The sequence below is a fragment of the Condylura cristata genome, unplaced genomic scaffold (genome assembly GCF_000260355.1).
Source record: "Condylura cristata isolate star-nosed mole 26May11 unplaced genomic scaffold, ConCri1.0 scaffold00019, whole genome shotgun sequence".
Classification (NCBI taxonomy): Eukaryota; Metazoa; Chordata; class Mammalia; order Eulipotyphla; family Talpidae; genus Condylura; species Condylura cristata.
The window spans coordinates 346,268-366,621 of NW_004567120.1; the positions used below are offsets into that span (position 1 = coordinate 346,268).

General features: G+C 42.0%; 1 protein-coding gene across 1 annotated transcript; it reads right to left on the reverse strand.

Annotated features, from left to right (window-relative positions):
* Nucleotides 1-3,296: 3,296 nt before the first annotated feature.
* On the reverse strand, nucleotides 3,297-7,890 carry RPS4X (ribosomal protein S4, X-linked). Its single transcript, XM_004685577.2, has 7 exons — nucleotides 7,858-7,890; nucleotides 6,889-6,966; nucleotides 6,348-6,528; nucleotides 5,784-5,881; nucleotides 4,609-4,780; nucleotides 3,913-4,070; nucleotides 3,297-3,473 (listed from the first exon to the last, which is right to left on the reverse strand). Exons 1-7 carry the CDS (start codon nucleotides 7,858-7,860, stop codon nucleotides 3,372-3,374), a joined length of 792 nt encoding a protein of 263 aa, XP_004685634.2. The 5' UTR covers nucleotides 7,861-7,890; the 3' UTR covers nucleotides 3,297-3,371.
* Between the last annotated feature and the right edge of the window lie 12,464 nt (nucleotides 7,891-20,354).

The following is a 20,354-nucleotide window of genomic DNA, read 5'->3' on the forward strand; positions in this document are numbered from 1 at the left end:
CTCACACTTCAGGTTCTGGTCCTCCAGTATGATCTGCTCATCCATTTCTTAGCAACAGTCACTGCCAGCCAAGTCCTCTCAATTTTCATGGACTTCTGAGCCACCTGCCACCTCCTCACACTTCCTATCTGCCTCTTCGACAATGTGTTTACCTTCTTAGAGATGGAGTTCCTTCTTTTCTGGCTCAGTTTTCAACAAGATTCATACTTCCCTCACTCATGAGTCTTCTCACATGCCTTGTTTTTGCAAGGCAGTGGGCAGGCCCTACTGAGCAAAGTCCAGCTCATCCAAACAGTTCATGAAGTGACCATAACCTGGTCCTTTCTCCTTCCTCTTCCCACTAGAGGTCCTCAGTCCTGCCCTCTGCATCATGGGCCCAGATCTCATGCTTCTTGGCCCTTGGTTACCCCTCTGCTCCTTTTGTCCGGGTGCTGCCTCCTCAGCCTGATCTTGCAACCACTTGTGCAACTTAGTTTTGGTCATTTCTCCCCTCAGGTGTAGTCCCAACTCTCCCACTGCATCGCATGTGCACCATCACCACAATCCCTTGTGTTCTTCCCTCCCATTGTCCTTTTTCCCTCCCCTACTGTATATCTCAGAGCTATGGTTCACCTTCAAAATTTCCTTTACCTGACCCTTGGTTCAGTTCCCCTATTAAGTGAGACCATCAGTGTTTTTCTTTCTCCTAATTTATCTCACTTATCATAATCCATTCCAGTTCCATCCATGTTGCTGCAAATGGCATTAGTTTAGTGCATTTCTGCAACCCATTTAGGGAGCAGAAAAACAGGCACATGTGTCTAAAATAAACTATGGCAAGATGCTCTAATTGTGGAATGTAGCTGGTGTCTGTGACCACTGTACTTCTCTAAACCTCTTATTTGATGATATAAACTACACATTTATTTAAAAAAGGAGTCAGTGCAAGGTGAAAAGGCACTTAAGCACTTCTCAAGAAACTGGAAACCAGCAACTGAACATTTTGAACTGAGGGATTAGTGGGTGAGGTGAGGTGGGAGCAGTTATACAGGGGCTCTGACGAGTGACCTGATGCCTAACTTTAAACAGGGTTCCTTCTGGCTGCCAGACCGAGACTGCAGGGTGCAAATGGTAATCAGATGTCAAGGGCCAGTGCTATAGTCTAGAATGTGAGAGCCATCAGTCAGTTAGACTAGGATGGCAGCAATGTAGGTGATGAGTTGTCCAACATTTAGGGGGTGGGCAGACACTGCACTATTCTTTGTTCCTTTGTAAATTTATTAAGAATGTCAAACATACACAGGAGTGACTAGTTCAACAAATCCCCCATGCCCATCACCCAGCTTCAACGTCTCACCCATTACATTTAATTGCTTATTTCATTGGCAAATCTTCTAGTATGTATTTCTGACTCATGATTACCACACAGAAGACAATTTCTAAGTATCACGAATATAGGGTCTGGATATATTTTGAAGACCTATCTGACATGATTTCCTAATAAAATGGAGTGATCGAATGTGAGAAAAGGAGACAAATTGAGGACATGCCTGAAGTACTTGCTGTAACAGGTTAAGAGGGAATTTCCGTGACTTACGATGAGGAAAACTGGGTAGCACCGACTGCTGTGTAGACCAGCTGCAGGAACCACTAAGCTGTGGTTTAGCAGTAAGAGCACAGACATATTAAAAAATCAAGACAAGACAGCCTTTTAAAAACGGCACTACTCATGTCCTGTTTGTTTTCTCAAAGTTGAACTGTGCTGCCTTGTGACTGAGGTCTGAGACCCAGCCTGCTGATGTCACAGGGCAACTAAAACAAGCCCTATCAAGCTCTACAGGTCAGTTTCACCTCAGGACCAAGTCTGCCTCCCTGCTGTGGTGATCACTCCAGCTCTATAAGTTTCTGCATTAAATCTGAAGCTTTGGATAGCCCCGTGAAGATGAGTCACTTTTTAAATAACTTGTAGCTTTGGCCGAGTCCACCAATATCAACGAACATTAGAACGGGAAGTTTCCCATGTTGAGGCTAGCACAAATGCATGCCTACACCCACACATACTCCTATTTAGTTTGACAAATACAGTTGACCCCGGGCATGGGTTTTAACTGCACAGGTGCATTTGTAAGTGGATTTTCTTATAAATGGCAAGTCACAGTATTTAAACATACTGTAAATGCATTTCCTCACTAACCTTTTTTTTTCTAGCTTATTGTAATGACACTGACTTACTGGCCAACAGGTTAATAGTTAAACTCAAGGGTCAACTCTAAATTAAACAATGAAACAAATTTAAAATGGCATGAAGAATTTCCATGATGCAAGGAGACTGTAGCCAAATTCACCAGTTGTGCAAGATAACCAGCCAAGTGGTATCGAGGAAACCACTGCATGGTGGAATCAACTTGGAGGCTGTCACTCAATTCTCCACCTTTGCTTTGGTCCCTTAATAAAATTAATGTAATCCCCACCATTTATTGGCTGAGACTGAGAACAAACCAAGTACAGCTACAAGCATAGCAAGTGAGTTAGCAAGATGATGCACATTCAGGGGGCTCTGCCTAGGTGAGACTGGAACCTCTGGCTCTTTTGGGCCTGTACTGGGTCTCCTGCAAGCATCACAGGATCTTGACCCCATAACCCATCAGAAGGGCCTATCTAGATGAGTTCCTGTCCCCTGGGTATGACAACACATCTTGTCAACACCTCTTCCAGATTTTGATGACCATAGTTCCTACAGAAATCCCCTCTGCTCAATTAAGCAGAAGTTCTAAGGACCCTGAGTCTCTCTGGGATGGCAGAGTTCAGGAGAACTCTGGTTACTGGCCATTACTTGCCCAACCAGTTCCTCCTCCACTGGCTCAGAGGCAACCATTTGACATGCAAATTGTAAAGATACTGCAAAACTGTTATGGTGGGAGGATTTAAATCTGAATAGTCTGCAAGTGAAAATGATAAATGACCATGATGGTGAGACAGCAGAAAAGGCAAGAGGACTTAACAGGGCGGAGGGTCCTGACTGTGTAGGTGAATTCTAAAGTCAAGTCAAAGAGACCTATCACTGGACTTCCCTGGCTCTTTAACTGAGGGATTGGCTGCTTCTCCCTCCTGTACCACCGAAGTCCTGCCCTAACTCCGGAAAAATAGATTGTGGTGTTGGTTATTGGCACTTCGGTGTTGGCGAAAAGGTGTGAACCTTAACCCCCCAAATCTGCTATAAACCAGCATTCCCTTAATTAACAACCCCTCAGGAAGATTAACATCACAGAATGCCTAAACCTGCCTGACTTTTCATGTTATAAAACAGGTAAAAACTGTAAATTAAATCATGCTGTATCATCTTTATTTAAGCATCAGGGCTCTTCCACCCATCTATGTCACCTAGTAAGATTTCACCCACTGCTCTGTTTGGCTGCTAATCTCTTGTCTCTTTCTTCAGCAATGGTGAGGCGGATACCTTTTCCTCTTGGAAGAGAAATCCATGATTTGTTGCCCTGGAGAAGAAAATGATAATCAAAACCATGCCACAAGCCAAGGCAACCTGTCACCTCATTAAAAGGAATCGAATCTGTCTGTGAAAACAATAACAGGCACTTTTAAGACACTCACATGCTGGCCTATGAAAGCTACCCACTACTTGAGCTTCTGGGGCCTTTCTATTAAACTTACCGAGTAAAAGTTAATCAATCTATTTCCCCCTGCCCCCCGCCAGCAAGCACAAATAATCAAAGCACTTAGTAATGTACATTCATTCCACTGCTGGCACTTTTTAACCAACCAAAATGATCAGGTCACTGATGATTCTATGAAAGCTGAAAAAGCCCCACTCCCAGCTCTTTCTGAGCCCTATTCAGAAGAATTTTACATTAGGTAAGTTTTACATTAGGTTGAGAAGAGCCAGCCACGAGCCAGAGAAAAGGGAAACATACTCACTTTGCCAATAACAAAAATGTTGGAAAGACGAGTAGCAAAACTGTTGCCATTAGCATCTTTTACATGGACTACATCAAAAGAACCAGGATGTCTCTCTCTGTTAGTGATCACGCCAATTCTTCCCAAGTTAGCACCTCCGGTTACCATGCACAGGTTGCCTAAATGGGAAGGAAGAATCTGCTCAGAGCAAGGCAGCTTGGACTTGAGGACCTTATTACAATTAGATTGGTGTACTTTTTGGTCAGGCTTTCGCACAGTGCCCCAATACCCCACTATTTGACAGGGATCTTCTTGAGGTATATAGAGCAGATGTGAGAACTGAAGTAAAAGTTTGGATTGGGCACTGGAGCACATACATTCTCCAATTACTACCTTTCTATTCACAATGTTCTTTCTCAAATCCCACCACTAACACAAAGCCACACTAGAGTCATGTGTTGCTAGTAGTCTCTAAAACTTAAGAATTGCTGCCCACTAACCCCCTGCAATCCTTTATTGCATTAAAAGGCATCTAGCTTGGGTTGCTAACCAGGCATACAACAGAATCACCCTGAAACCATACACAAAGCAAACAAATATACCCAAGCCCATGCAACTCACACCTGACTAAATTCACACTAAAAACACACAGGGCCACAAAAAATAGTGCTTTAAGCTCAGGCTCACAAGGATGCCCGGCAACAGAGAGGCTCTTACCAGTGTCAAACTTGATGAAATCTGTAATCTTGCCAGTCTCCAAATCAATCCGAATGGTGTCATTCACCTTGATAAGGGGGTCAGGATAGCGGATGGTACGAGCATCATGGGTGACAAGATGAGGAATTCCTTTGGTGCCCACAAATATTTTTCTCACTTTACACAACTTGTACTAGTAAAGAAACATGGAAGGGTCAGCCACATTAGCTCACATGCACAATGTCCTAGAACTATAGAATGCTATCTGGCTTTCCCCCCTAAATCTTTCTTTCAATCTCTCTAGGCTACTTTTCCTATTATTCATTTCCTCGTAATACTGTTTCACTCCCATGTTAAAAGCCTAAGGCACTAAAGGCCCCTTTAATTTTTCTAATTCTCCGAAAAGGTAACCCCTGGTGGGTTTGCTGGTCACCACCAATTAAAAGTCCTCCTCTCAATACAAATCACCCTCCTCCTTTTCTTAGGCAACTTAAGCTCTCTGAACTCTAACTTAGCCTTCACCTCTTCTTAGAAGAGGCGTCTCTTAATGGCTCCTTCTACACTACAATTGAACTTTTTCTCACCAAATTGCCAATTGTATTACCAGTTCAACTAATCAACAAACACTTCAAATGGTTTCAATTTTGGATTTTCACTGACAACCTTAAAGTAAATCAAATCACCTTGATGACACCGGACATGCCCTCCAGTCTGATAACATAGCAGCTAAGAAAATTGGAAGCGGAATCACCCAAATTGAATTAGCCTTCATTTATATCCAATTCAAGAAGCCTTAAACCTTTGTGTAAAACCATCACAACAAACTAGATTAAACAATCAATGCCTAAAATCTTTCCTTCTGAGCTAACTCAAACTAGTGCTCCAAGCAATATCAGTTTCCTCTATTAACACTTCTCTCCAGACTAAAGCCGGTTCCACAGGACAAAAGGCCAACTGGGGTTGGATTAGATACCGCCTCCCCATTAAAGCTTTCTCACTCAAAGTATTCATAAAAGTCCCCCAAATCCCTCTCCTAGTCTCCAAAAAATAAAACTATAAAACCAAATATTGTATCATAAAACTGTTAACTATTTCCAAATGTAAAACTATAAGTAATCAAAATGCTCATCTCTTGTACTCAATCCAAATTTAGAACCAGGTGATTTTACTGAAGACTCAGCTGGCTTGCAACTCACCTTGGCCTCCTCAGGCGTAATGCGATGAACAGCAAAACGACCCTTAGTATCATAGATGAGTCGGAAGTTCTCTCCAGTTTTGTCAATGCTGATGACATCTAGTATCAAACAATAACTAAAGATTACTACAGTACTAGTGCAGGCTAAATAACCACACCACAAACCCATGTGCCTTCCATTACCAACACCATCAGGATTCCCAAAAATAACAGCAACTAGCTAATTACTGTTTCCATTTGAAGAGGTGTGAACGTGAACCTGTCCTCCTAAACTTACAGTAACTGTTACACCTCAAAAAAGAAAAAAATAGCAACACCAATTCAGCTCACAAATACCACTTAAGGCCCCACTTTTATGGCTCCATGTAAAATCTAAAATACACTGAAATTTGGCTTTGAGAAGGAACTTGATCTCTTTTGCAGTCTTAAAATATGTGAATGTAAAAAACGGAGGGGGGATGCCGTGTCTCGTGTTTTATTTGAGACTGGAAAAAAAAAAGTTCACTAGCATTCACAGCTGACCCTTTGGACAGACAACTGAAAGGAGCCATCACTGACCACTTACCCATAAAACCAGCAGGGTAGGTAATATCAGTGCGGACCTTGCCATCTATCTTAATGAACCGCTGCATGCAGATCTTCTTCACCTCATCTCCTGTGAGAGCGTACTTAAGCCTGTTCCTTAGGAAAATGATGAGAGGAAGACATTCCCTCAGCTTGTGGGGACCCGTGGATGGACGAGGAGCCTGTAAAATGGTAATCACCACAAACTTGTTGGGACTCAACGAACCACTCAAACCCACCCAAGTTTCATGATTCATTTTCAGGAGAGACCTATTAAAAACATTTGATTTCTTAATCTATGTAAGTGCACTATGGAATAAGCTTGGCAGGAAAATAAGAGATAGGAACCAACTAGATGGTAAAAGGTCTTCAAGAAGAGGAAGTCAAGTATTCTTGCCCTACCTGTGCCCCCAAATGACTGATAAAGCACCCGAGAGGAAAACTTCGGGATACAGTAGTAATCAGGCTGCCTGATACACAGAGCAGCCTTTCTGTGTCAACCAAAGCTCAAACTGGCAGGAAGTGTCCCTTAAGATACTCACAAACACCCCGGTCAGTTTATCCAGCATCCAATGCTTTGGAGCCGCCACACGCTTCAGATGCTTCTTGGGACCACGAGCCTGAAGCAGTGTTTAAATGCAACGCTGTTAGTTTCAAGTTTTCAAGAACATCTTATACAAAGTGTAACTCACCTCTTGAAAGAATCGTGTAAGCAAAAAGGGAACAGTGTTAACCATAGAACCCTGGCCACAGACAAACTCATACCCGTTACTTTGCAAATACTACAGGTTCCAGAAACTGCAGCCTTCTCACTGGGAGAATACTTTATTACTATTTTTGAGGTATCTTACACATCCACTAACTGCTTGCAAGCTTGTATCCTTCTAGAAGCTATTCCCGGCCCCCTCCCCCTGACAAGGCTGGTGCAATTGCCCAAGTTTGCAAGCTGAGCAGGCAGATAGCAACTGTAACAGACCAGAACCCAACCTATTTGTACCAATTTACACAGAAGTTCCCATAACATAATCCTCTATCTTTAAAGTGTCTACTTCTGTATTAACCTGACTTCAGTGTAACCACGTGCACATCGCTGACACCAGCTTTCACTTTAAAACGCGGAAGCCCATTTACTGCCGTACACAGATGCTCGCCGATCACATAGCATAAGGTAGGGGCTTGCCAAACGGGGTGAGTAGGGGCCCCTCCGCCAGGCTGGACCGGCGCTCACCCGTCCGGCCCCGGCTCCGGCCCGAGAAGCCGCTCCTCACAGGGTCACAGGACGCGTGGCGGGGCGAAAGACAGAGGCCTTTCCGCCAGCAACCGCTTTCACCCTCCCACTTCAGATCGGTGTCCGCTCTTGCCCTATAGCCAGTCTGGTGCCACCCCACAGGTCTCGCTCCCTTGGCCTCGGACCGGTCACCCATTGAGGGTAGTCCAAAGACCCGGGCGGCCCCAGTTCTAAGAGGATGGGGACCGATGCTTTCCAAGAGCTCTCAAAGAAGCTGCCTTACCATGGCTGCGCTAGGCGCGGAAAGAGGGCCTCCTCTTCCGGTGCTCTGAGAAAAAAAGGGTCGGAGGATGCGCGCGCCGGGGCCTCGAACGCTCCGCCCAGCCTCGCCATTCTCTTGAGCCACGGGACTCTATCTTGCCATCTGCTGGTGGGAGGTCATAGGTTGTGCTACCAAAACCCCCGTGGGAAGAAGGGATGTCTCCTATGGGCGATTTACTCTCTCCGTTTTCCAGCCCTTTTCCTGCAGCAGTTACCCAGTGCCTTTGGTGTGTCTTGATTCAGCACTAGGCGGTGGACATACAAAGATTCACTGGACAAGTTCCCTGCCTTCCAGGAGAGTGTACAGTGAGGCTGCTTTAAGCCCCCCCCCATTAGTCAATAGAATGTTTCATAAATTATACTATTTCTTAAGCATTTTCTCTATCCCTTTTCAGAATTTCTTCAAGCCTTCCAGTCTGCCCATCTCTCTCTCTCTCTCTCTCTCTCTCTCTCTCTCTTGCCAAGACTGACAGAGGGTTGAAGGTGGTAGGGTAATGTCCCTGCTGGAAACTTGACACTCTGCCCATTGCTTCCTGTATAACAAATTTGGCATCTACCACAAAGTCTCAGGAGAAAAGAGGGGGGCCGTTAGAAACCATTGCTATCTACGACTTAGCTCTGATCATACTATCTCCCTCCTTTGAAACTGCCCTTAGGCGCTGCTGACCGGCCCGTCAGGTCTCTGCTATTCACCAGCCACCTCCTGGACACCCACCACTCCCCACCATCTCAAACCTCAAAGCTTAAGCTATAACCTGGTGCTGAAACAATGGACTGTTGTAGGTGGTGACCCTCCCTGAGGGGGTTGCTGGTGAAGACAAATAGCACCAGAGAAAATGATAAAAAGTAGCGGATATTGAGAAGGGGATTACTTGGAGAGGAAATCGAAGGCAGAAAAGGAGAGAGCAAAGAAGATGGTTGTTGTTGTCAGGTCTGGAGGAATCAAGATTTGAGTTCCTTGAGCATTTTGGGGGCTAGTGGATTTCAACCCTGGACCAGGCCGATCTTCCAGAAGGTTGCTGAGGACTTCTAAAGGTGGAGGCCTAGCATAGCCAACGTTGGAGAGGAAGAGCCTTTGTGAGTAGCCAAGCGATTGAAAAGGTTCCTGGTTTTGTTGCAGTTACAGACTGGCTTAGCTGCATGAGTGAGGCTGTTTGTCAGGTCATTTGGTGGCTGTGGCTGCTGTCCTGAGTGCCCTTTGTCTGGTGCTGTGCTGGAGTGTCCTGCAGCTCTGGCACCGTCTCTTGTCGTGTCTTCTGTTGACTTTGCAAGTTGGAACCTGGCCTGGAGTCTGGCTGCCGTGTGCCCCAGGCTGGCAGGGGCAGAAAGACGCCATCTTAGACATGTGACCTGTTGTTTGGGAGAGGAGCTGCACATCCTCAGTGGTGGGAAGACGCCATCATAACAGTCTTTGTGCAGGACAGTACTGGACATGACCTTGGGTAAAGTAAACGGCCATCACTGGCCACAGCAACCCTAGTTTTTCCTGTTTGTTAAATAAATCCCTTTGTTGTTGTTTCCTGAGCCTGAGCAGTCATGCAATTGTGCACATGGGTGAAGAACCCAGACAGTATTTGTAAATTATTTGGGCAGTGGGGCCTTGGCCAGTTTAGGGTTCCCTGCCACCTGGTATCAATGCCACTCCACATTATTAAAGTTCCACAAAAGCTACCTCTAGCAATCCTCCTGCCTGTAGACCTGATTATTCCTTAGCTTGGAACTTCATGGACAGCCCAATCCTTTTCTTGTACTCCTAATCCCATTCCTCAGCCTTGGAGATACATACAGCTCAAGTCCTTCTGCCCCTGTAAGCCCCCAAATCCCTGAGACAGGGTATATCCCACATTATTCCTGCCTAAGAACCATTCTTTCAAACTCGATGACAGTACTTATCACATTGGGTTGTGAAATCTGGTTTCCTGTGTGTTCTCCACTGAACTGGGAACATCTTCATGGCTTAATACTGGCCTAATCCCTTTGACACTTAACAGAGAACTTGTATCCAGCACTTGGTAAATACTTGCTGAATGAATACATTGAGTCAACATCCCATCCATGTTGCCAGGTCTTACCCTACTAACCCTGAGAGGTGCCAGGTCTTACCTTACTAACTCTGAGAGCTGCCAGACTGGGCCTGCACTCTACCCATTATGGGCCCAGGCTTCTAACTCAGGAGGTTCCACTTTACTTATTTATGCATACAGAACTGGGGTACAGACCAGAGGTGCAGGGGCAGTGAGAGGATTCACCAGAGACTGAATGGGGAGCAAAACAGGCAGATCGACGAAGTACACTGCTGAGGGGAGCAGCAGGCGGAACAGGAGAGATCTGCTGCGCCATGTGGGTCACTTCCCTGGCCTGGGATCGAACTCACACTGAAGTGGCTGTGGCTAGCATGCAGTGCTGGCCTTTAACTCATTTCACCACCAGGGAGGGCTGGAGGCTCCACTTTACATGTCTGTCTCTACCCTCCACGTGACCCTGCAGAAGAGCATAAAACCACTATTGGCTCTTTTCAACCAACTAGCTTTAACCAAGAAGATAGGGGCTCTTCTTTGTCCAAAACTAGGACGTGGTGCATAATTTAGGTTGCTAGAAATGATTATTGAAAAGATGTGGGCATTTGATTGGAGGTGGGGATTAGAGAGAGTGAAGAAGAGAGACCATGAGACAGTGCAAGTAGATTCTGAGATTTTCAACCTGGGGATAGTAAGAAGATGGTGGTGTATCTAACAAAAATAATAGGATGACCATGAAACTTAGCTAGAGAGGATAGGAGAAATGTCTGGTTAATGCAGTAGCTCTTACTTAATCAAGATTACACAGCCAGTTAGGGGTTGGGTGGGTGCAGGGCTAAGGGTGAGGTGGAAGGGCTGTTCTCTTGCCCCCCCAGGTCATGGGTTTGTTTGTTTTTGTACCACAGTTTGTTGAAGGACTTGAGGGAATTAAAGCACCCTTCTCAGTTTATTTTTTTCCTGTCAATTTGTGTTTATGCACAAATGACATTCTAGCAACAATAAAGGGAATTTGGAAAGAGCTAAGAAAATCACAAACAGTACCTCCCCAAACACTTTAAACACATCATCTGTATTCATTTGTTCCTGTTCCTGTTCTCATTTTGATCGGCTTGTGTGCATGCATACTTTTACATAATTTTAGTACTAGCATACAGACCATTTTGTATTCTGCTTTTATTGTATTATAAGCGCTTTCCGAGTTGTTACATAATCTTCAGAATCATTATTTTAATAGCTGCATCATATTCCATTAAATGGATGTCCCATAATTAATAAAAATTCTCTACTATTGAACATTTCAGGGTTTTTTTTCACTTTTTCTTTATTGTAACTGTTCTTTATTATAAACTATATACTGTTTTTTTCGTATGGATTTTTCCTTCAGTTGAATGAATCCATTCCTTCACCCAACATTTACTGAGTGCCTACTCAGTGCCAAACTCTGTATTATGAACTGGAGATGCAGAGCTGATTAAGATCTCTATCCTACTCTCAAGGAATTCACATTACAATAGGAGAGGCAGGCTGGGAGGAGGGAGCGGAAAGCCAGGAGAAGATCATCAGAGGAAAGAGGGTGGCCAGGCATGTTGGAACACAGAGGGCTGCTAACTCCTAAGGCTCTTGGACTTTAACCTGAAGGTAGACAATGGGGAGCAGTTGAAAGATTCCAAAGGAGGACAGGATCGGCTTTGTGATCAAAAAAGATAACTCTGGTTTGAGGGAGGTATGAGTGGCTTGGAGGGCATGGGTCAGGGCTATTTCAACAAGACAAGCAGCAAACAGCACGGTGAAATCCAGGCCCGTGACTGTGAGGCTGCCAAAAAGGGGCAGATTCAAAAAGCTTCACAGATGCAGCATTGGTGGAATCTGACTGGGAAATGGTGACTGTACAGGGGTGAGGGACAAAGAGGTAATTAGGATGACTCCCAGCTTTCTGACTCCAGTGACTCTGGTGCATTCACAGGGAACAAGGAGGAGGCACGCTTTACATGAGGCATGGGGCTGAAGGGGAGGGGGGCATGAGACTGGATATGTCTTAGAGACAGCCCTGAGCTCAGGCACATGATCTGGACTGGAGACACTGCTTTGGGAGGACTGGTGCAAATGTATGGGAGTGATGGGCAGTGACCCTTGGAACTGGAGCACTGTAGTAAGAGTTGGAACACTTGATAGTAGCATATGTGTATTGCTAAAACCCTTCCTCAGAGGATTCTTGCAACTTTACTGCACTCTTGTGAGTCTGATAATTATTTTTAACTTTTACTAACACAATCATTTTAATTTACACTTAAAAAGCCACTAGTGAGGGTTAACATTTCCCCATATGCTTATTCACTCCTGTGTGAAGTATTACTGCCCATTTATCTTTGGTTGAATTGCATGAGTGCTTTATAGAAGTTCATCCTTTATCATATGCGAGAGATATTTTTACCAAGCATTTATTTTCCTTTGGGTTGGAGTTTTCTATGTACACAGTTTCAAAATTTTATATGGCCAAACAAACTACTGATATTTTCTCTTCTAATTTCGTTTTGTCAATTCAAAGCTTAGAAGGCTACCATCAAAGATTTGCTAAACACTCGATTCTGCTTATTAACATGTATTTATCAACAAGGTTCATAAAGACAAATAGAATAAATAGAATAATAGGGGAAAAAATCTAGTTTTCTACATATGGCTAAGCATTTTTCTCTCTAAATATATTCCAGGCTCTCCTTGGTGGAACAATGGGGTTAAGTCTCAGCAATATGAAGCTATTTGCAACCACTGCAGCTCGAGATCTCGACCCAGCCAGGGAGCTGACCCACATGGTGTGGCAGACCTCTCCTGTCTTGCCTCCTGTTCCCCTCAGCAGTGAATTTCACTCAATATGCCTGGTCTGCTCCCCATACTGTTTCTGGTAATTCCTCTCATTTCCTCCCCATCCCTTGTACCTCTGACCTACATCCAAACTCTTGTATGCATAAATAAACAAATCCTTTTAAAAAATAGATATAATCCATGGTCCATGGTCTTTCCTCTGTTGTTTTACAAGAACTGCTTTAGCTTATAGTAACTGAAATGATCTAGTATGTGGTTCTATTTCTATAAATGTGGGCATGGGAGATGGAGTCTATGGTATGAAGAGACCTGGGACATATGTCCCCAGTGTCCCAGAGGGAAGGGACATGCATGAGTGGTGCATAGTCGTAGATCATGCTTTGAGTAAAACAGTCCAAGACCCTTAACTCCATGTTAAAGAGTAGCCCTTCTTGCCTCATATTCCCTGACTAACTTGCTGTCAGCAATGAGCCAGCGCTCTTCACTCTTCCGTTTCTTACATTGCTTGAGGGAGAGAGGCAGAGTAGGAAGCCTAGTTTGAATCTGACTCTGTGCCTTGAGCAAATGGCTTCACCTTTCTGAACTACAACTTTCCTTATCTGGAAAGTTGGCATAGCAATATTTACTCTTTGGCTTGTTGTGAGAGTTGGAGATGATCTATCAAATGCATAGAACACAATAGTGACTCAATCAATGAAATAGTGCCGCAATTCTCTTCTGTCCATTTTTGGCCATTCCCTTCTAAAACTTATTTTAAAACCACTTGATTAAGGAAAATTTGACGAACAGTAAGTGTCACATATTCAAAGTACACAAACAAATTTTGATATAAGTATACACTCAAACCACCACCACAACTAAGATAATGAATATGACCATCATCCTTTAAAATGCCTTCATATCCTGCTATAATCCCTTACTCCAGCCCCTCCCCACTCCCGTTCCTCAGAAACTACTGATCTATTTTCCATCAGTATTGATTAACTTTCATTTTCTAGAATTTTAAACAAATGGAACTCTTATAGTATGCACTTTTTTTTTCTAACATCATCCATGTGATTGCATGTATCAATTTGTTCTTTTTACTGCTGAGAAGTACTCTGTTGTATGGAAGTGCCCATATTAGTTTTAATACTGGGCAGCAAGGGGCACTAAAACTGGCCAAGGAGAGTGCCCAAATAGTCTATCAGAGAACAATAATGGGACTTATTTAATATACCAGGGAAACACAAAGAGTTACTGAGACCAGATATGGCCAATTTACCTCACCAGAAGCAGTGTCCAGTATTCAAGTTCCAAATACAAATGCTCCCAAGATGGTGACTTCCTGCCACTGGGACCACAAGACACCCAGACTATAGGCCGAGATTCAGCTCATGAAGACAACAGAAGACACAACTGGAGATGCTCTGTGGAGCTGCCAGCTGCCCCAGCACAGTACTAGATAAGTGATACTCAAGACAGCAGCTGCTGCGGCCAAACCACCCCACAAACGGCCACACTCACACAGCTCAGCGAGGCTCCCTGCTGTATCCAAGATCCAAAAAATGCTGAAACACCAAAGGCTGAATCCTGAATGCTGGGGGCTGCTTGTGCAGTTCCTATATTTCTTATCAGAGTTTCCACCACCAGTAATACTTTGCATTTTCCCTGGGGTTGTCCATCCTCACCAACTACCCCCTGCAGGGGGCACCATCTGTAACAGTTTTTGGCTTCAGCCACCACTTATTATACATTCACCTGTGGTGTTTACGGTTTGGGGGCCATTACAAATAAAACTGTCATGAACATTTCTATACAAGGCTCTTTATGGACAAATCTTTTAATTTCTTTTGGAACATATTGAGGAGTGGAATGACTAGGTCATAGGGTAGATGACTTAAATCTTTTTAAAAATTGCCACATGCCTTTCCAAAGTGACTGTATTATTTTCCATTCCCATTAGCGGTGTAGGAGAGTTCCAGTTGCTCCACATCCTTGCCAATACACATTAAAAGTCAGTCTTGGTTTTCATTTAATATTTTATTGTGGTAAAATATACATAGGATAAAACCATTTTGATCATTTTTAAGTGTACAATTAAGTGGTATTGAATTCAATCATTTGTTATGCAACTGTCACCACTATTCATTTGCAAACTTTCATCTTTCCACACAGAAACTCTTGCCCATTAAACAGTAACTCCCTGGAAACTTATGTTCTACAATACATTCTGTCTTGATAGGAATTTGCCAATTCCAGGTATCATTATAAGTGGAATGATGCTATACTTGTCTGTTTGTATCTGGCTTACATCACTTAGCATGTTTTCAGTAGTTACCCTTGTTTCAACAAGATCACAATTTCATCCCTTTGAAAATCCAAATAGTATTCTGCGGCATGTGTATATCAATTTGTATCTCCATTCATATATTGGACACTTGTATCATGTTCACATTTTGGCTAGTGTCCATCCTGCTGCTACTAACATCATCATTCAAGTATCTCTTTGAGTCCCTTCTTTCATTTCTTTTGGATTTATATACCCAGGGATTGCTGGATCATCTGGTAAGGCTATGCCTAACTTTTAAAAGAAATATCAAGTTGTACACAGTGACTGCAGCATTGTATACATCCACCAGCAGTGTACAAAGGTTCCAAGTTTTCCCACATACTCATCAGCACTTACTATTTAGAAAAATCATTTTAATGAATGTGAAGCAGTATCTTATTGTTTTGATTTGCATTTCCCTAATGATTTGTGATATTGAACAAATTTTTGCGTGTTAATTTGCCATTTTGTATCTTCTTTGGATAAATACCTAGTCAAGTCCTTTGCCTACCTTTGAATTGGGTTGTTTGGTATTTTGATTTTGACTTGTAGGAATTCTTTATATATTCTGTTACTGGTCCCTTATGGGATATGTGATTGGAAAATATTTTTTTCCCATTCTGTGGGGTGTCTTTTGACTGTTTTGATTTCCTTGGTGCATTAATGACATGCACTTTATTTTTTTTCCTTTGTTACTTGCAAAGGTCAGTCTTTTCAGTTCTAGCCATTCAGGTGTGTATACTGTATTCACTGTGGTTTTATTTTGCCTTCTCTGACAGATAATCATGTTTAACATGTTTTCATGTGCTTTCTTATTGCCACTTATCTATCTTGTTTGATGAAATACCTCTTCAAATGTTTTGCCATTTTTCAAAACCGGGCCATTTATTTTCTGATTATTGCATTTAAGAGTCCTTCATATACCTCAGGATGTAAGAGAAAAAAACAAGTCCTTAGTCTGGATGCAAATCCCTTATCAGGCGATTTGCAAATGTTTCTTCTAATTCTGTGGTTTGTCTTCATTTTTAAAAAGATTTATTTATTTATGCATACAAGAACTGGGGTACAGGCCAGAAGTATGGGGGTGAGACGATTTACCAGAGACAGAGTGGGGAACAGAACAGGTGCCTAACTAAAATATACTGCTGAGGAGAACAGTAGGTGAGACAGAAGAGGTCTGTTTTGCCATGTGGGTCATCTCCCTTGTAGGGAATAGAACTCGTACTGCAGTGGTTGTGAGTAGCTTCATAGTGCTGAAACTTTACCCCTTGCACCACTATGGAGGCCCCTTGTCTTCATTTTTTTGACAGTTATCTTTCAAAAGCAGAAATACTTTACTATAATGATATCCAGTTTATCAATTTTTTTGTATGGATTATGCTTTTGGTATTATAGCTAAGAAGTTTTTGTCTAACCTAAGGATTTAGCTTTTCTTCTGTGATTTATTCTAGAAGTTATTCTAGATTTTGCATTTAGGATATTACCTATTTTGTGTTAGTTTGTGTAAATGACACAAATATGTGGGCAGAGGTTCATTGTATTGCTGAGGATATTTACTCATCCCAGAACCATTTGAATTTCCCTTCGACTACTTCTGGCTACTTCCTCATTGAACTAAATAATAATCATTTTTTTTTTTTTAAGATTTATTTATTCATACAGAGCTGGGGTACAGGCCAGAGATGCGGAGGGTGAGAGGCTTCACCAGAGACAGAGTGGGGAACAGAACAGGCAGATCGACGAAGTACACTGCTGAGGGGAGCAGCGGGCGGGTCAGGAGAGGTCTGGCTCGCCATGTGGTCTCCTCCGGGGCAGGCGGCAGGCGGGAATCGAACTCATGCGGAAGTGGCTTCAGATTCTCAGTGCTGTGCTCTAACCCGCTGCGCCACCAGGGAGGGCCATAATAATCATTTTTAATCACATAAGTCACAGATGAATATATTCTCCTTGTAAATAAAAATTACTTTATTGATGGATAATTAGGTAGTTTCCAATTCTTTTCTACTGTTGTAAATAATGCTGTAGATGAGCATCTTGAGTCTTTGGTATACATGTGTGTTTCTCTAGGGAAATACTAAGGAGTGCAATTTACGTGGCAAACACACACATGCCACTTATTATATGCAAATTGCTGTTCTAAATGCTTTATGGTTATAGATTAACTTAATTGTCACAAGAGTTCTGTGATTTAATGCTCATCTTACAGATAAGGAGAGCACAGAGAGGTTAAATAACTTGTCAAAGGTCACAAAGCTAGTCAATAACAGGGCCAGGATTTGGCCCCAGAGTTCAGTTTGCTGGGTCATAGGGCAGAGATATTTTTGATTTTAAAAGACCTGCAAAAGTGACCTCTAAAGAGACTGCACATATTGCAATCCCATCACATAGTAGGAGACTGCTCACTTCCTATCTCCCTTACTGACACTCAAAGTGTTTAAAATTACATTTTTCCTGATTATTATCGTTTAACAACTGTTTCTTGAACACTTAATATGTTCTAGCACTATGCTAAACACTCTTTTTTCATCTCAGCTTGCTTTAGTTTCTTCATAGTGCAATCACTGATATATATTAATTGGTGTATTTATCATTTCTTTTCTCCAGATAGAATACCAATTCTATGAGGGCAAATATTTTATCTCTTGTTCACTACAGTCCTCAGCACCTGGAACTAAACCTTTGTTGACTGAATGAGTGTCTGAATAAATGAATGAAAACCACTTTATGCATAAGGAAATCACTGCTCAGAAAGATAAAGCAACTCACCCAAATTCCTGTTAATACCTGGTAGGGCTGGGTGTAGAAGCCAACCTAATTCAAGGGCTTGTCTGTACTCTTACCTGGTTACCATTTATATATTTATGCTATTTCATAAATGTTATGCTCATGGAGTCAAGCATCAGATATCCTTCAGAAATTAGCTGTTTTTCACTCCACATTAAGTTCCTTGATGTTTAGCCATGTTGTTCTTTTTCTTTTCTTTTCTTTCTTGCTGAATAATACTGTGTATTGGGTGTACTGCCATTGATTTAACCCATGGAAGCACATCTGGGTATTTTCCAATTTGGGGCTCTTAGGAATATAGCTGGTAAGAACATTTGTGTACAGGTTTTTGCATGGGTATAAGATTTTTATCTCTCTGAGGCAAATTCCCAAGAATGCAATTGCTAGGTCGTATGGTAAATGTATGTTTACTTTTATGAAATACTTCCATGGCCTGTGCCACAGAATTGTAACCATTTTACATTTTCACCAGCTATGTGTGAATGATCCAGTTTCTTTGCATCCTTCTCAGCATTTGTTTTTGTTTTTTACATAAGGAACCACATAACCCACACTCCTAAATGTTCTAATACAATGAAATCTCCTTTTGAGATGTTGTGTAATTTACTTTATATAACGGCAGTAAAACCAATTGAAAAATATCAAACTTGCTTTAAAAGAAAGTAAAAATAAAATATTTACTAGTTTCCTGTGTTATGTCAACAGAGTGGTTAAAAACAACAAGAATTGTTATTATGCTGCATGCAAGTTGAACAAAGTGCAAGCAATTTACCATTGAAACAATCTATAGGTATAGAATATTAAGGAGTATAAACCTATGTGTTTTTTCATTTTAGACAATATGGGGTCACTTAATAGTAATAAAGCTTACGTAGCTGAAATAAAAGGTATTTTAGCAGAGAGAATATCTTGCTGTGTTTCCAGTTGTTTTTTTAATTTTTATTTAATTTTGACACTTCACTATTAAGTACTTGGGATTAACTTTTCTTTACACTTCTCACATCCTTTAATCCCCTGCTTCTTTCTCTCTCCACCCCCATCTTAACCTCAGAGCCCTCAAGATGTTTGTTGATGTCCCCTGGTTTTTGAATGTGTCTTAAGATATTGAATTTTCTGCTATGTAAATGTGCAGTACTTGTTTTTTTTTTTCATTCTGACTTGCTTTACTACATACAATTCTCTCAGACTCCTTCCATTGTGTTGAAAATGACTAGATTTCAGAGTAACTCCATACCTAGCACCTCATATTGCAGACATACTACATCTTCTTAATCCAAATGTCTGTGGTGGACATTTAGGCTGCTTCCAAGTCCTAGCTATTGCAAATAATGCTGCTATGAACATTGGAAAACACAGGGGATTTTGTGTCGATGGTTTCCTATTCTTTGGATAGGTGACCAAGATTTCTAGGTTGTATGGCTTTTCTCCGTTTTTAATTCTTTACGGTAAATCCAGATTGCTTTCCATAATTGTTGAATCAACTGATATTCCCTACATCAGTGTAAAAGGATTCCTTTTCCTCTGCAACCTCTCCAACACTTCTCATTGGGGGTCTTTTTAAAATGTATTCTTCTCATGGGTGTGAGATGGCATCTCATTGTGGTTTTACCCTGCAGCTCTCTCATTCGAGAGGATGATGAACATTTTTTTAATATGTCTGCTAGCCTCTTTCATATCTGCTGCACATTTACTAATTGGGTTGTTGGCTTCTTTATTGTTGAGTTGTGTGTATTTTATATATCTTAAATATTAATCCCTTATCATTTTTATATTATGAGAATATTTTCTCCCATTCAGTAGGGTGTCTTTTTAATCATCTTGTATTTTTTTTTTTAAGATTTATTTATTCATACAGAGCTGGGGTACAGGCCAGAGATGCGGAGGGTGAGAGGATTCACCAGGAACAGAGTGGGGAGCAGAACAGGCAGATGGACGAAGTGCACTGCTGAGGGGAGCAGTGGGCGGGTCAGGAGAGGTCTGCCTCGCCATGTGGATCTCCTCCGGGGCAGGCAGGCGGGGATCGAACTCATGCGGAAGTGGCTTAAGCTTCTTAGTGCAGTGCTTTAACCCGCTGCGCCACCAGGAAGGGCCCAATCATCTTGTATTTTCTTGCACTTTATAGAAGCTTTATAATTTGAGGTAATCCCAACTGTTTATTTTTAGTTTTAATTTCCTTCCTCTATGCGTCATCAAAAATATCTTTATTGTTGCTATCATGGAACATACCATCAATCTTTTATTCTATATATTTTATTATTGTAGGTCTTATATCTAAATCTTTAACCCATCTGGCATTTATTTTTGTGTATGGGGTTAGTGAGGACCCAAGTTAATTCTCTTATGTGTGGCTCTCCAAATTTTCCAGAACTACTTATGAAATAGACTGTCCTTTGCCCATTGTGTGTTTATAGCTACTTTATCATAGATTAGGTGTTGGTATGTCCATGGATTTATTTCTGGGCTTTCGTTTCGATTCCACTGAGTCATGTTTCTATTTTTGTGTTAATACCACAGTGTTTTTAGTAT